Below are 17,810 nucleotides of genomic sequence, written 5' to 3'. Positions count from 1 at the left end.
TTTCCCAAGTCTTCACGGCAAACACAAGAATTCCCCACATGTACCTTCACATCAAACGTACAAAACATTAATTTCTTTCGTATGAAATGGTCCTTAAAATGAAAATTCTTTGATAACATAATAAAATGTTTGAATGTATTGTATTTGATCTCTTTTTCCTGTATTTATAATCTATGGTTGTTCATCGTTATTACTTATTGTAACTTTTCCCCTAGAAACTTGTTTGCGAGCGTGTATATGTGTTTGTGTTATTTTAGAAAAATAAATATCCTTTCCGTCCCAATTTATATGACATTTTTTTTCTTTTTTTTGTGAATCCAAAAATGAATGAAACTTTTCTATATTTAGTAACAATTCAACTTTAAATTTACCTTTCTACCCTTAATGAAATGACTCTATGGTTTGTTCTGATCACAAGGTTCAAAAATTTTCTTTTATTTCTTAAATTTCGTGCCCAGTCAAACACCTTCATATTAAATGGACAGAGGGAGTAATATTCTTCTAAAAAAGTGTTCTGTACTTTTATTCTAGGAAACTTTTATATGTAATATGCAGCTTAGGAGATATACTAATCATAACATTCATTTTAGAGTGAATACAACAACAACAACAACAACAACAACAACCTAGTGCAATCCCACATCGTAGGGTATGGGGAGGGTAGAGTGTACCCAGACCTGACTCCTACCAAGGTAGGACGACTGTTTCCGAAAGACCCCCGGAATATGTTAATAAATTAAATCAGCTATCATCGTTTTGCAAGTTCCATACATAAATTATTTGGTGCTCACAGAACTCTCATGAACTACCGTGACTCATATTAAAGTACCCCTTGGAGGAGGAATATAACATGTAATGTGAATATCACGCTCCAAAAGCTCCTACAAAAAATTTCAAGTGGCAATACACGTGGAAAAAATTGAGTGAATAGATTAAAACCCCCTAAACTATCACAGTTTGCGACTTCATACTTAATGGGTGTTCACAGAATTACCAGGAATTCATTGTGCTAGGCGACTAATTTTTAAGACTTTTTTCATCACCCTTGCGCCTTTCAGCAAGTTATCCTAAACAATGTAACATATTCAGCCGAATTTTATTAATCTAAAGGGACTCAGACCAAAAACTCTGACGGCTGAAGTGAAGACTTTGAAGAAGAACTTAGTCTGGAGAGGAGGTAACAGGACCCAGTGGCAGAGCTAGGAGTTTTTTTTTTTTAATTCAACAAAGAAGAATTAAAGAATTCCTATGCCAAGGGAATTCAACAACTTGTATATAAGCAAAAAAGAATTATATTTGCACTATTTACATGTACTATAATTTTTTTTTCAACCAAGGGGCCGGGGTTCAATTGAACCCCCTTGCGCTCCTCTGCCTCCACCCCTAACGGGAACATCTAATTATTTAGGTATGAAACTCGCAAAATGATAATAGTTTAAGGGGTTTTAACTTATTCACTCTTCATTTAATTTGTATGTATGTCTGTGTTGCTTATAGTGTACTCCTTTTTGTTCTAGTTTGTATGACATAGTCCGACTTGACACGAAATTTGAGAAGGAATTGAAACTTTTTGAAAGATTTAGTCTTAAGCATTTCATATGTATGAATATAAAAGTTTCTCATTATAGGTAAAATGAAATGTTTAAAGTGAAATTATTTTCTTGGTATACATTAAAAAAAAATCCTTTTATGAACGTACTAATAAAGTTAAATGGTTGTACTTAGGGGTGTACATGCACCGGGTTGGTTCGGGTTTTTTAAAGACCAAACCAAACCAACAAAAGTCGGGTTTTTCAACCTCGGATTTTCTCGGTTTTTTCGGGTTGCTCGGGTTTTTCGGGTTTTTTCCGGTAAAGCCTTCATATAAAACATATAACTTATACTTCAAATATTTCTTTAGTCTTAGTAAGATACAACGATCTAATTAAGATATCTATTAAGAAAATAACACAAAACGTGATGAGAGATGACATTGTACTAAAATATTCAACGAAAAAATTAATGAAATTGCATAAAATAAAATTATCATAATCTAAAAGTACTAAGTCATGCTACAATAAATACAACTAATTTATAAGGCATGTAAAAAATGATCATAATCTAAAAGTACTAAGTCATGCTAAAATAAGTACGGCTACTAAGTATTAATTACATGACTAAACATTAAAGAAAAAAATAAAATTAAGTTATGCATTTTCACTTTCTAAACTAATATAAAACTAAAGAATAGATATCAAAATTATTGTCATTCCAGTGTTAGATATGAATTTCTTTTGTTAGTATTAGTATTGATTTGATTTTTGTTAAGTTTTATTGAGTTACTAATATCATTGGGCTATAAAACTTATTAAACCATTCAAAAGTCTAATTCCAAGCTTGAAATAATATGTTAAAAGACAAAAAATTATGAAAAAGTTAAAGAAACATTTATAAATTACATTATAAATAAATATTTCTATGTATAAAATGTGTTTGAAATTTTATAAATGTAATACCGATAGCGAAGTAGTACCGTGAGGGAAGGGTGTCGGATTGGTTTGATTCGGTTTGACTTTTTTTAGTTAAAACCAAACCAAACCAATAGTGTTTGGGTTTTTCTTTTTAAAATCAAACCAAGTCAAACCAAATCACTAATCGGGTTTTTTTCTCGATTTAGTTCGAATTATCGATTTGATGCGATTTATCGGTTTGCTTTATACACCCCTAGTTATACTGATTTCCACTACCTTTTATGTGGTGTATTTAGCATTATTGAAATGTCATCATTCTCACATTGAGGAGTACATTGGCCAACTATATAAAGACAAGAAACACAAGAAGACAGGTGAATTAATGCGTAAGCTGAGGGGTAAGGAAAATGATTGGGAAAAGTCATTCAATTTGCATTATTAAGAAGGAAAGAAAAAAACATATCTATATATTTACTAGTTATGTGAGGCCCGTGCTAAGCCCGAGCCCAAATTCAAAATATAAAAGTAGATATTTTAACTAAAAAAATATAATTTGTGTTAGTACAAGTGTACAACAACAACAACAACCATATACCCATTGTAGTCCCACAAGTGGGTAATTATATAAAAGCAAAATTTTCATTCCACTGCTTTAATATTTTAACTTCCATTTTGATAAAATTATTTACTTCAAATCAAATGCGGAGCCAGAATTTGACATTTATAACTTATGTATCCTAATTTTCTGAAGTTATTTAGTTCTAAATAAATAATCTATACATAGTTAATGAACTTTTAAGACAAATACATAATTTAACTTGTGCAGCGGATGGAACTGCTCCTCTCTTAATTAGGAATTAGGGGTTCGAACATGGATATGGAAAAAATCTTTGGAGGAAGCGTTCCCTCCGAATAGGCGCGATACAGTGCTAATTATCTAGATTAATTTGGCTTAAATGCGGATATCGAGCACGAACCAGAAAATCAAAGAACATGAAAAATGAGGTAGAAGGTTCGATAGCTTTTGAAAAGTAGACCTTAAAAATAAAAAATAAAAAAATTGACTTAAATAAATAAGATTAGGACCTAAAAGTAATTAATTAATTTTTTTTAAAAGAATTAGAAATTATTGTGAGGACTACAAAAGTCCCCAGGTTCGATAGCTTTTGAAAAATAGACCTTAAAAATAAAAAATAAAAAAATTTACTTAAATAAATAAAATTAAGACATAAAAGTAATTAATTAATTTTTTTTTAAAAATTTGGGAAACTCTTGTGAGGACTACAAAAGTCCTCACATTCCCTCTTATATTATATAGTAATATGGTCCAGCACCAAGTAAAGACAAGAAACACAAGAAGACAGGTGAATTAATGCGTAAGCTGAGGGGTAAGGAAAATGATTGAGAAAAGTCATTCAACTTGCATTATTAAGAAGGAAAGAAAAAAACATATTATATATTTATATGGCCCATCGCCAAGTAAATTGGAATCCATGCCGTCTAAAACAAGTTAGAAAAAGCATGTTTCTTGACCTCCCACACGGATCTAAAATTTAAAATTTATGAATTTTTATGACTTTAAATTATTACACAATAATAATTGTGTTTACATTCAAATTTTTATAACTAATTTTTGGATTTCTCAATGTAAATAAAGAATTTAAACAAAAAGGTGTTGGATTCACGTGAATCCATACCATATATGGGCTTGATCCGCCCCTGACCATGTGCATCACAACTTGCATTGATCATATAATATTGCAATATCTGAGAGCAGAATGTTATAAACTATTGCATTCATCATCTAATAATTTGCGCGCGTATTTTTGTTCGTGTTTTTATTTTTTTTTATTTTTTTTTATAAATAATATTGTTCTAAAAAGATGTTGTTCTATACTTCTGTTTTTCCTTTCACTATTTTATAACTGTCTTGAACATATATATTCCGGGAGAACTTTTATAAGTAATATGTAACGGAAGATATAAAATAATCATAACATTCATTAAGAGTGAATAGGTTAATAAACCACTAAACAATCATCGTTTTGAAAGTTCAATACATAAATTATAGGGCTCACACAGAAACCCTATGAACTACAATGAACTTATTTATTTTATTTTTTTAAATGGGGGAGGGTTTTAATTACAACATGGGGATTCGAACTCCCACCACGAAGGTGAAAGTTCAGATAGTCAACCAACTGAGCTACTGAATCCCTACACTATGAACTCATATTAAAGTGTCCCACGGAAGAGGAATATAACATGCAAACATCACCCTCCAAAAGCTCCTACCAAGAATTCCAAGTGGCAGTACAAGTGGAAAAAAATTGAGGGACTAGATTAAAACCCCCTTAAACTAGCACCATTTTGCGACTTCATACTTAATGGGTGTTCATAGAACTACCATGGATTCATTGTGCCGGGTGGACTCATTTTAAGACTTTATTCACCACTCTTGCGCCTCTCATCAAGATATCCCAAACATTTTGTTACATATTCAGCCGATTATAAAGGGACTTAGATCAAACAGCTCCGACGAGTGATGTGAAGACTTTGATGAAGATCTTAGTCCGGAGAGGTAACACGAACAGTGGCAGAGAGATTCAAAAAAATTCCTATGCCAAGGTGATTCAAGTATTCAACAACTTATATATAAGCAAAAAGAATTATGGCTTAATACCTAGATGGACCCTTAAACTTGACATGTTTTGTAAGATAGGCATATAAACTTACAAGGTGACCAGATAGACACTTAAACTTACTCAAAGTGTATTTTTCAAGTTTTCCAGTTATTTTGAAAACAAAAACTATATTTTTCAAACACTCACAATTTTCATGGCCAAACAAGCCCTAAATATATCATAATTTTTTTTTTTTTTAAAATGCAAAAATAAGGCAAACGCATATACATGAGACTATAAATGTGCACTTAAACCAATAAATACTCGCTAATCGCAATTTTGCAACTTTCAATTAACTCAGTTTTTTTTTTACACTTGAATAATTAAAAAACAATAACTTTAACCAATAAAAATTCTTAAAAAAAAATTTCAAATTAAGAAATTTCTTTTTTTAAGGATTTTCTTCTCGGCTTTACAGTTTTCTTAATTTGAAATTTCTTTTTTTAAGGATTTTTATTGGTTAAAGTTATTGTTTTTTAATTATTCAAGTGTAAAAAAAAAAACTGAGTTAATTGAAAGCTGCAAAATTGCGATTAGCGAGTATTTATTGGTTTAAGTGCACATTTATAGTCTCATGTATATGCGTTTGCCGTATTTTTGCATTTTAAAAAAAAAATATTTTGTGATATATTTAGGGCTTGTTTGGCCATGAAAATTGTGAGTGTTTGAAAAATATAGTTTTTGTTTTCAAAATAACTGGAAAACTTGAAAAACACACTTTGAGTAAGTTTAAGTGTCTATCTGGTCACCTTGTAAGTTTATATGCCTATCTTACAAAACATGCCAAGTTTAAGGGTCTATCTGGGTATTTAGCCAAGAATTATTTTTGCACTATTTACATACTACCATATTTTCCCCCCTGTACGCCTCCTCCACCCCTGTATGTATGTCTACGTTGCTTATATGGTAGTCCCTCTATTCTAGTTTGTATGACATAGTCTGATTTGACACGAAATTTGAGAAGAAAATGATTTTTTTTAAAACTTTTAGTCTTAAAATATGTCATGTTATATGTATATGGCTATAAAAGTTTCTCATTTAGATAAAATGAAATGTTTAAAATTAAATTAATTATATAAAAAATAATTTTTTATGAATTATTGAGGAAAATGTTACACTGCTACACAGTATAGAAATGTCATCATTCTCACATTGAGGAATACATTAGCAAACTTTATAAAGACAAGAAAACAAGAAGACGGGTGAATTGCGTAAGCTGAGGGGTAAGGAAATTGATTGAGAAAAGTCAGTCAACTTGCATTATTAAGAAGGAAAGAAAAAAAACATATTATATATTTATATGGTCCAGCACCAAGTAAATGGGACTCCATGCAGTCTAAAACAAGTTAGAAAAAAACATGTTTCTTGACCTCTTGCCACCCAGATATTGAGAGACGGATCTAAAATTTAAAATTTATGAATTTCTACGACTTTAAATTATTACACAATAATAATTGAGTTTATATTCAAATCTTTATAACTAATTTTTGGATATCTCAATGTAAATAAAGAATTTAAACAAAAGGTATTGGATTCACGTGAATCCATACCACGTATAGGCTTGATTCATCATATGCATCACAACTTGCATTGATCATCTAATATTGCAATATCTGAGAGCAGAATGTTCGGACAGAATGTTATAAAATATTGCATTGATCATCTAATAATTTGCGCGTGTATTTTTGTTCGTGTTTTTATTTTATTTTATTTTTTTATAAATAATATTGTTCTAAAAAGATGTGGTTCTATATTTCTATTTTTCCTTTCACTATTTTATAACTGTCTTTATATTCTAGGAGAACTTTTATATGTTATATGTAACGGAAGATATAATTAAAATAATCATAACATTCATTAAGAGTGAATAGGTTAATAAACCACTAAACAATCATCGTTTTGAAAGCTCCATACATAAATTATTGGGTACTCACACAGAACCTTTGTGAACTACTATGAATTCATATTTTATTTTATTTTAAAAATGAGGGAGGGAATTACAACGTGGGGATTCGAACCCCGACCAGTAAGGTGAAAGTTTAGGTAGTCAACCAATCGAGCTACTGGATCCCTACACTATGAACTCATATTAAAGTGTCCCATGGAGGAGGAATATAACATGCAAAACATCACACTCCAAAAGCTCCTACCAAGAATTCCAGGTGGCAGTACAAGTGGAAAAAAAATAGAGTGACTAGATTAAAACCCCCTTAAACTATCACCGTTTGGCGACTTCATACTTAATGGGTGTTCACAGAACTACCATGGATTCATTGTGCTGGGTGGACACATTTTAAGACTTTATTCACCACTCTTGCGCCTCTCATCAAGTTATCCCAAACATTTTGTTACATATTCAGCCGATTATAAAGGGACTTAGATCAAACAGCTCCGACGAGTGATGTGAAGACTTTGATAAAGATCTTAGTCCGGAGAGGTAACACGAACAGTGGCAGATCTAGAATTTCAAACAAAGGGATTCAAAAAAATTCCTATGCCAAGGAGATTCAAGTATTCAACAACTTATATAAGCAAAAATAATTATTTTTGCACTATTTACATACTACCATACTTTCCCCCCTGTACACCTCCTCCACCCAAATATGTATGTCTATGTTGCTTATATGGTAGTCCCTCTATTCTAGTTTGTATGACATAGTCTGATTTGACACGAAATTTGAGAAGGAAATGAATTTTTTTGAAACTTTTAGTCTTAAACATGTCATGTTATATGTATATGGCTATAAAAGTTTCTCATTTAGATAAAATGAAATGTTTAAAATTAAATTAATTATTTGGTATAAAAATATTTTTTATGAATTATTGAGGAAAATGTTACACTGCTACACATTATAGAAATGTCATCATTCTCACATTGAGGAATACATTAGCAAACCTTATAAAGACAAGAAAACAAGAAGACAGGTGAACTGTGTAAGCTGAGGGGTAAGGAAATTGATTGAGAAAAGTCAGTCAACTTGCATTAGTAAGAGGGAAAGAAAAAAAACATATTATATATTTATATGGTCCAGCACCAAGTAAATGGGAGTCCATGCAGTCTAGAACAAGTTAGAAAAAAGCACGTTTCTTGACCTCTTGCCAACCACATATTGAGAGACGGATCTAAAATTTAAAATTTATGAATTTCAACGACTTTGAATTATTACACAATAATAATTGAGTTTATATTCAAATTTTTATAACTAATTTTTGGATTTCTCAATGTAAATAAAGAATTTAAACAAAAGGTATTGGATTCACGTGAATTCATACCATATATAGGCTTGATCCGCCCCTGACCATATGCATCACAACTTGCATTGATCATCTAATATTGCAATATCTGAGAGCAGAATGTTCGGACAGAATGTTATAAAATATTGCATTCATCATCTAATTATTTGCGCGCGTATTTTTGTTCGTGTTTTTATTTTATTTTATTTTTTTATAAATAATATTGTTCTAAAAAATGTTGTTCTATACTTCTGTTTGTCCTTTTACTATTTTATAACTGTCTTGAACATGTATATTCTAGGAGAACTTTTATATGTAATATGTAACGGAAGATATAAAATAATCATAACATTCATTAAGAGTGAATAGGTTAATAAATCACCAAACAATCATCGTTTTGAAAGTTCCATACCTAAATTATCGCGTGCTCACACAGAACCCCTATGAACTACTATGAACTCATACTTTTTTTTTTAATTTTTTTTAAATGGGGGAGGGTTTTAATTACAACATGGGGATTCGAACCCCCGCCAGTAATGTGAAAGTTCAGGTAGTCAATCAAATGAGCTACTGGATCCCTACACTATGAGCTCATATTAAAGTGCCCCATGGAGGTGGAATATAACATGCAAACATCACTCTCCAAAAGTTCCTATCAAGAATTCCAAGTGGAAAAAAATTGAGTGACTAGATTAAAACCCCCTTAAACTATCACCGTTTGGCGACTTCATACTTAATGGGTGTTCACAAAACTACCACGGATTCATTGTGCCGGGTGGACACATTTTAAGACTTTATTCACCACTCTTGCGCCTCTCATCAAGTTATCCCAAACATTTTGTTACATATTCAGCCGATTATAAAAGGGACTTAGATCAAACAGCTCCGACGAGTGATGTGAAGACTTTGATGAAGATCTTAGTCCGGAGAGGTAACACGAACAGTGGCAGATCTAGAATTTCAAACAAAGGGATTCAAAAAAATTCCTATGCCAAGGGGATTCAAGTATTCAACAACTTATATATAAGCAAAAAGAATTATTTTTGCACTATTTACATACTACCATATTTTCCCCCCTGTACACCTCCTCCACCCCTGTATGTATGTCTATATTGCTTATATGGTAGTCCCTCTATTCTAGTTTGTATGATAAAGTCTGATTTGGTATGAAATTTGTAACACTTCGTACCTTTAACCTAAGCTTTGATGATGATCCTAGACTTAGAAAACTAGATAAAGAATGTGGCAATTGAAATTTCTTTTTCAGTTGTAAGATGGTGGTTTACGCCCATGAACAGTGACCGTATTTCAGTATATGGCCCGTATTTCAAGTCGTAAACTGGTACCAAAGATTTCTGAGCATTCTGGAATTTGACATTTGGAGGCTATATTGTTAAAAACGGACCGTATTTCAAAATATGGCCCGTATTTCAAAACGTATTTGGAATTTGGGAAATCTTCCTTGATGAAAGTTGTAGAGCTTTGAAATAAATTTCCAACGGTATATTATGGGGGTCAAACGGACATCTGTACAAAGAGTTATGACCATTTTACTGAAGAGACGCAGTGTAGTCCATACGGAATACGAACCGTATTTCAAAATACAGCCCGTCTTTCAAAATACGGCCAGTATTTAACTGGGCGTAAAATTCAATTTTCCAGAACAGTATATATTCGTCCATATCAGTTCAAATCATTATTTTTCATTCCTTCAAGCCCTAGAACGACCTCCTACCCTCTCCCATCATCAAAAACACCAAGGTAAGCCTACTCTAATTATTCCAAGTCAATTCTAATACATATCCTTGTAATCTAAACAAGAAATCATCATTCCTAAACTCGGGTTTTCAAGAAAACCCATCTCAAGGTTCAAGAACTCATGATTTTGGAAATCTTCTTCAAAGTTAAAGTATTTAATTCAATTTTGGAGCATTACCAGGTATGTAGAGTTACTATCTACGTGTGGGAACATCATTATTCTTCCCCACGCCTCATAATCCATAAATTATGAATTTTTACGAAAACTAGGGTTTCTATACCATGCTCATGATAACCCTACGTCCATGTCCATGATTATATTATGTATGAATTGTTATAATTCCATCATTGAGTTCTTAATATTTCTTTATGATTATTAAGAATCTGTCCGTAATCTATGAAAAACCCATATATCCCATTCCATGGGTTCATGCATGCTAGTTTATGATATATTATGCTATTTTCAAGAAAATACTATACATGTTTTACAAGTTCATGCAAGCAAGCTATAATTCATGATATCCATGTGCAAGCAAGTCATATTCATGAAAACCATGGGCAGCAAGTGCCACTTATTTTACATGTTCATGTTTTAGGAGTTTCTTTAATTACCGAGGAAGGCTTTAGATAGCCTGAAACTACTTAGCCACCGTAGGATGAGGATCGCTCCACCCATGTCCCGGACGATCTCTCATAATGACTGGATCCTTTCATAATATTATTAAACCTTATGTCCCTGGCAAGGTATGAGTGTTCTGCTGGTAGGACGCAAGTACCAGACCATGTTATCGGTTATATTTACTGTTCTCCCTACTCACGATACTTTACGCATGATATATATGTATATGTATTCATGTTCATGATCATGTTTTCAGTTTCAGTTCTTATCATGTTATTCCATATCCCATGTTATTTCTTCAGTTGCTTTACATACCAGTACATTCAATGTGCTGACGTCCCCTTTTATTGCCCGGGAGCCTGCATTTCACGATGCAGGTACTGATTTATTGGACAACGCATCTGCTCAGTAGGATAGCATTCCTATCAGCTTATTAGTGAGCCCCATCTCATTCGGGGTTTAGTCAACTCTTTATTTAATGATTATCTATGCATCTAAGGTATGCTGGGGGCCTTGTCTCAGCGAGTATGTTTTCCATGTTCAGACTTATGTTAGAGGTTTCATAGACTAGACAAGTCAGTTATGTTATGTCAGACTTCGGAGTTGTATAGCCATTTTGGCTCATTCATGTTATTTCCGCACTCATGTTTAAACAAGTATTTTGATTAAGTATTATGACTTATTGCGTTTTTATAAAGGCTCATCATGCATTCACGTTATGTTAACTTTTAAGCTTTCTTTGTTAACCAAAATGATGAGTAGCTAATTTTAATTCTAAGGTTATGGATCCCATGATGGGTATTATGTGAATGGGTTTCTACTATTGATATATGCATAATGGTTGTTAGTGTTTATTCTATCTTTGTGCGTTAGCGTTGGATAATGATTGCAAGCATTAGCCTAAGCCATTATACCAACTTTTCTTGGGAAAGAGAGTCAGTATTGGTAAGATTGAATAACAATGACTCGGGGCGTTAACCCTCGTTTAATAGACTAACTTAGGGATAAGAACAAGTCTAAATTGACATTATTGGTCGCTCTTCGATTTCAACCCTTTTACATTTGGAAAAATCATAAAGAGGAAATACGGCCTAACTGTTGGGAAACATTAGGAAGTTCTTAAGAGATCAAGTGCATACTCTTAGAACAACCATTAGAAATATATCACATTGAAACTTGAAGCATAATATCTAATCAAAATGGGGAACACAACCTTAGTCTCTCTCTCGGATTAAGTACAATTCAAGTCTGAGTATTCAATTACATTACTCAACAATTATTTCAAACTGTTCGGAATAGGATTAAAGCCTTTAAAGACTAGTATCGCATACAATTAGTACCCTTTTCTCTCCATATTCCCTGTGGGATTTGACCCCAACCTTGTTTGGGTTACTATATTTGACAACGTCCGCTTTATGCCATTAATAGGTGTAATTTGAGCGTATCAATTACTCAAAGATTAATGCACATTAAAAGTCATTGTAATTGCAGATGATGAAGATGAAGATTCTCAAAAAAAAGGAGAAAAAAGATAAATGCCAATGGAGACCATGGAGATGTGCCACATGGGATTGTCTATGCCAATCTTTATATTATATATAGATATAGATTTAATTTTGATTTATTCAAGCACTTAAACCATACTTACTCAAAAAAAGTAAATAGGTTCAAATTATACCACTCAAATGTGAAATCACAAAACAAGAAACTACAGCACTCTGAAGTACAAATAGTACATGACTCCAAGTAGTAGCTATACACCGACATTACAAAATAAACCATGTAAAAGAAAAGCAACATATTAACTTACAAGTCAGAAAGCACATTACCAAAAGAGAGAAATTTTACATTTCCAAAAATGTTTTCTTGATTTTGTTAAGCCTCTTGACTACATCTTTCATGGTTATTCTTGATTCTGGCGTTTCCTTTGTGCAATCTAAAGCCAATTCTATCATGGAGGCTATGCAAATTTCACTTTTAGAAGTGATTTGTTCTTCCTCATGAAAAATATCAGCATCCACAACTTCCATCATAGTTCTTGGAAATGCTCTCCTTATCCACTCCCTCAAGCCAAGATATTCATTGAATATCTCTTCATCTGTTGGTCTTCTTTTTGCCAGAACCTCCATTAGCATGATGTCATAGCTGTAAACATCACCACTAGTGGATACTATTCCCTCCGAGCCATATTCTTAAAAGAACGAGAATGAGAAAGAATTACTCATCCGATATATAACAACAATTAAGTGCTAAACTTGATTTTTATTTTGTGCTAGAATTTTGAAGGGCTTAATTATAATTTTTTGTGAAAATAAAAAAGAAAGGTCTTAATATATAAAGGAAATATAAAGACGCTAGTATACCTTGTGCAATATATCCAAGAGTGCCTAATGTCTCTGTATGTGCCATAGACTTGCTTACAACTAAAATCTTAGAGATGCCAAAATCACCAACATGTGCCACCATTTCTTCATCCAAAAGAACATTGGTTGGCTTTAGGTCACAATGAATTATCGGAGTGTCATGACTGTGGTGTATATATTCAATCGCCACAGCTACATCAAGCATTATGGTGACTCTTTGAAGAAGGTTCAAGTGGTGATCTTCTTTGTACAACCAATTATCAAGACTTCCATTAGGCATATACCGCAGAACAAAGGATCTTATATATTCACTAGAACAAGTAGTAATCACCGGTACAAGATTTCTGTGCCTAACATTTCTCATCACTTCACATTCAGTATCAAACCTCTTGCATACTTCCTCATTTTCCAAATCCAGAACTTTTACGGCCACCACAATTTCACTTGATAACGTGCCTTTGTACACAGAGGCAGAGCTTCCCACACCAATTAAATTTGATCCATCAAAATTATTTGTTGCTTGTTTAATCTCATGATAAGAAATGAATGGATAAGTCTTCATCTCCAGAATCTTTTCAACATCTTTGGACTTACCATTCTTCTTTCGTTTCATTATCCAAATTGAGACCAACAAGCATATCATAAAGGATGAAATAACCACTGGAGTAACAACTTTTAGCACAAACTCCTTAGACTTTGATCGTTGTTCAGGGTTAGTGATTGCACAAGCAGGAACCTCCAATATGTGCATTCCATATAGACCTTTATTCCCTAGGAAAGATTGTGCAGTGGAATTTGCAAACACACCACCACCGTGTATTTCGCCTTTGAAATCATTAAATGAGACATTAATGGTTTTAAGGTACAAGAGTTTTTCCAATGACCTAGGAATACCACCTGACAAGGCATTTATAGACAAATCCAAGATTTCCAAGCTTATTGCGTTGGCAAAGGATAAAGGAATTGGGCCTGAAATTGAATTGTTAGATAGGTTAAGAGACTTCAGGTTTTGGAGTTCCCCTAATCTGCTTGGTATCATTCCTGAAAAGTTATTAACAGAAAGATCTAAATCTACAATGGCTTTCAGTTCTCCAATATCTGATGGAACTTCTCCCTCTATAGAATTTCGTGACATGCTTAGAAAGAGCAAACCTCTCATTTTCCAAAGGCTCAAGGGAAAGTTTGATGAAAATTTATTAGAACCCAAATAGAGCTGTTGTAGCATGCTAAGATTTCCTATACATGCTGGAATTAATCCAAAGATGTCATTATCTTCCAGTGATAATAGAACCAAATTAGATAAATGGCATACCGCCTCTGGAATATGTCCCTGCAATTTATTGCTAGTTAGAAACAACCCTTGGAGTTGTTTAAGCTTACCAACATCAGAAGGAATACTTCCCACCAAGTTGTTTCCTTCAAAGGATAGGGCTATAAGACCGATCATATTGCCTATACTTGTGGGAATGAGGCCATTGATGTGCGCAACTCCTATTTCAAAGAATTCAATAGTAGATGAAAGATTCCCAATTGAATTGGGCAAAACCCCATTCAATGGATTGGAACCCACTTCTAGATATCGCAACATCCTACAATTTGCCAAAGAATAGAAGAATCGCAACTCATGCTCTCTTGGTTCATTGGTAAGTTGATTGGTATGTAGGAGCAGAGATCGCAGCTCACGAAGATTTCCTAGATTAGTAGGAATAGTTCCTGTGAGAAAATTCCTTGATAGATCCAGCATCTCAAGCTTGGAAGCATTTGTTATGAACAATGGAATTTCCCCTTTGATCTTATTTTCCCACAAAATAAGTTCCCTAAGGTTCGAAAGATGAAGACCTGTAGTGGCTGCAATTCTCCCCGAGAGGTTGTTTGAACTTAAATCAATTATTTCCAAAGACGATATATTGAAAATAGCTTTTGGAGTTTCACCAATAAGATTATAATTATCGGCAAACGATAATTGCCTCAAATTTGATAGCTTTCCCAATTCTGGAGGAATTAGCCCCTCCAAGCGATTGCTTTTACAATAAAGAATTCGCAGAGTGGAAATATTGCCCAATGATGTGGGAATAGTCCCTTTCATTGGATTATCACCAATATAGAACTCTTTGAGCTTGGATAAACAACCAATATTTTTGGGTATTTCTCCAGTTATATTGCTGAAAGCTATGGACAGAATACTGAGCTCTGTGAGTTGGCAGATGTTGGAAGGAATTTGACCAGAAATTTGATTCCTAGATATAGTTAATAACTCTAGATCTGATACAATATTCCCTTCATCAAGCAAGAGAGGACCGAAAAGGTTATTCAATGCCATAGACACGTAAAGAAGCGAAGAGATGTTAAACAATACTGCAGGAATAGAACCTGTTAATTGATTATCGGACAAGTACAACTCTGTAAGTTGGCTCAGATTACCGATCTCCTTAGGAATGTTGCCGCTGACTCTATTCCCAGACAAATTGAAATTCAGCAACTTTGTGGCATTTCCCACGGAAGGAGGGATCATACCCATGAGGCTATTGTTCCTGAGATTTAATATTCTGAGTTCTGGTACATACCATGGCCCGTTCCACATTTCACCACTGAGTTTATTATAAGCCAATGAAATCTTTTGAACTCTTTGGTGTTGAAATAGAGTTGTCGGAATACTTCCTTCTAGCTGATTATTCTGAATATCAATCACTCGCAAGCGAGGCAAGTGGCCAATACCATAAGGGATGCTGCCACGGAAGAAGTTGTTCTCCAGATTGACCTCTCTGAGAAAGGACAAATTGGCTAAAGACGGGGAAATTGTGCCTTGAAGTTGCAAATTAGGAAGCGCCAAGGCAACAACTCTTTGCCTTTTTGTACTGCAAGTGACACCAAACCAAGAGCAAAAAGAAGTATTCTTGGTCCAGTTCCTGGCTAGAAAATGACTAGGACTTGTAATAAAATTTTGGAAAGCTAGTAGAGCTTGTGGGTCTGTTTCATTTGAGGAAGTAGCGGATAAAGAAAATGAGAAATATTGGACTAGAAAGATATGTATCAATAGTAAAATGTATTTCTTCATGCTGTTACTATGCTCTGGAAACACACTGGTTTGAAGGGATTTATATGAAATTGATCTGAGTAGTTAACAAATTTACTCCTTTATATAGCACTAATATACCTGAAAAAAAAAGATAGAAAAATGGAAAAGGATATATGGTCTATCATCAGGGCTGCCCGATGCAGTAAAAGGTTAGTTGATTGATGGACTAATTAAGTGAGGAAAGTATATTGGAAAAGAAAATGAATGTCCACTTGACTTCACTTGAATTACTTCACAAAAAGGAGAAAAGCTATCGTCTTGTATTAGAAGAAAAAATGTATTCCCTAAGTTCCAATTTGTATGACATTGTGTGACTCGACTCGACACGAAATTTAAGCATGTGATAACAAATGTAAGACTATAAAAGTTTCTTTTAAAGGTAAAATGCAATGTTTAAAGTTAAATTATTTCTTTTGTGTACAAAAAGAAAAAAGAAAAAAAACTATTCTCCACATCCCAACTTATGTGGCACCGTTTGACTTGACACAAAATTTAAGAAAGAAAGGAAGACTTTAGAAATTTGTGTGGTTATATATTATTTCATTAGGGTAAAAGGGAAAATGTAAAGTTTAATTTTTTTCTAATTATAAAAAGGTGACATTCTTTTTTAAACAAACTAAAAAAGGAAAGATGGTCACATAAATTGGGACCGAAGGAGTATATTGTTTTCAAAAGTACTACTAATAAAGTTAAATGGTTGTGATTTTAACAACCTTTTATGTAGTGTATTACACATTGAGGAATACATTGGCCAACTTTATAAGGACAAGATGACAGGTCAGTCAAGTTGCATTATTAAAAAGAAAGAAAATTCCTGTTTGGTTAGGAAAAAAGAACATGTCCAATTGACTTGACCGTGGACTCAATTTGGGTTTTCCACAAAATAGAAGAAAAGTTGGTCAATTTTCCACATATAATATGCCTTCTTCACCTAACCAGCATACACACAATCAGTATTACTAAAACAAAAAAAAAAAAGAAAAAGGGCATCCTCCGTTAGTAGGATCTGGGGAAGGACCGCACCCCAAGGAGTGCGATGTAGACAACCTACACTAATGAAGTGGCTGCCTCCACGGCTCAAACCTATGACCTTTAGGTCACACGGAACGACTTTACCGTTGCTTCAACCAATAATTAATAGAATATCTTGATTACTAAAAACATGCTTTCTTGCTTTACTCTTGTATTTATCAAACCTGTTTCTGAAAACACTTTTTTAAGCCGAGTGTCTCGCAGAAACAACCTCCCAATCCACACAAGGTAGGAATAAGGTTTGCATACATCTATCCTCCCTAGACCCCACTTATGAGATCACTCTGGATATATGTTGTTGTTGTTGTTATAATATGCCTTCTTCTTTACCTTAATCTATGGAACAAACTTGCATTGTTTCCATAAAAAAAGACGTTGACTTAGGAAAAGCATGTTGCATATTGACCTCTTTTACTAATCACAAACCAATATGCATCTATAATCTATAACAATATCTGAAAGCAGCTGAATGTGTAAACAATAATGTAAAATTCAATAGCACCAGCAAGACAAAATAGATGATTTCACCCATTTTGTACTAGTACAACAACGATTATGTCTCAATCTCAAATTAGCTGTGGCCGATTATATAAA

The 17,810-nt window shown here is 33.3% G+C and overlaps 1 protein-coding gene across 1 annotated transcript; it reads right to left on the bottom strand.

Annotated features, from left to right (window-relative positions):
- Nucleotides 1-12,589: 12,589 nt before the first annotated feature.
- LOC132613458 (receptor kinase-like protein Xa21) lies at nt 12,590-16,163 on the bottom strand. Its single transcript, XM_060327478.1, has 2 exons — nt 13,109-16,163; nt 12,590-12,936 (listed from the first exon to the last, which is right to left on the bottom strand). Exons 1-2 carry the CDS (start codon nt 16,161-16,163, stop codon nt 12,590-12,592), a joined length of 3,402 nt encoding a protein of 1,133 aa, XP_060183461.1.
- Nucleotides 16,164-17,810: the final 1,647 nt, after the last annotated feature.

The sequence above is a fragment of the Lycium barbarum genome, chromosome 10, assembly GCF_019175385.1.
Source record: "Lycium barbarum isolate Lr01 chromosome 10, ASM1917538v2, whole genome shotgun sequence".
In the NCBI taxonomy this organism is placed as follows: domain Eukaryota; kingdom Viridiplantae; phylum Streptophyta; class Magnoliopsida; order Solanales; family Solanaceae; genus Lycium; species Lycium barbarum.
This window is presented reverse-complemented; position numbering and strand designations above follow the sequence as displayed.

What these genes read in the sequence shown, in the direction of transcription:
- LOC132613458 (XM_060327478.1), bottom strand. Translation starts at nt 16,163, where the DNA reads ATGAAGAAATACATTTTACTATTGATACATATCTTTCTAGTCCAATAT. An exon ending in TCTTGGATATATTGCACAAG is followed by an intron (nt 12,937 to 13,108) that starts GTATACTAGCGT and finishes CGTTCTTTTAAG; the next exon opens with AATATGGCTCGGAGGGAATA.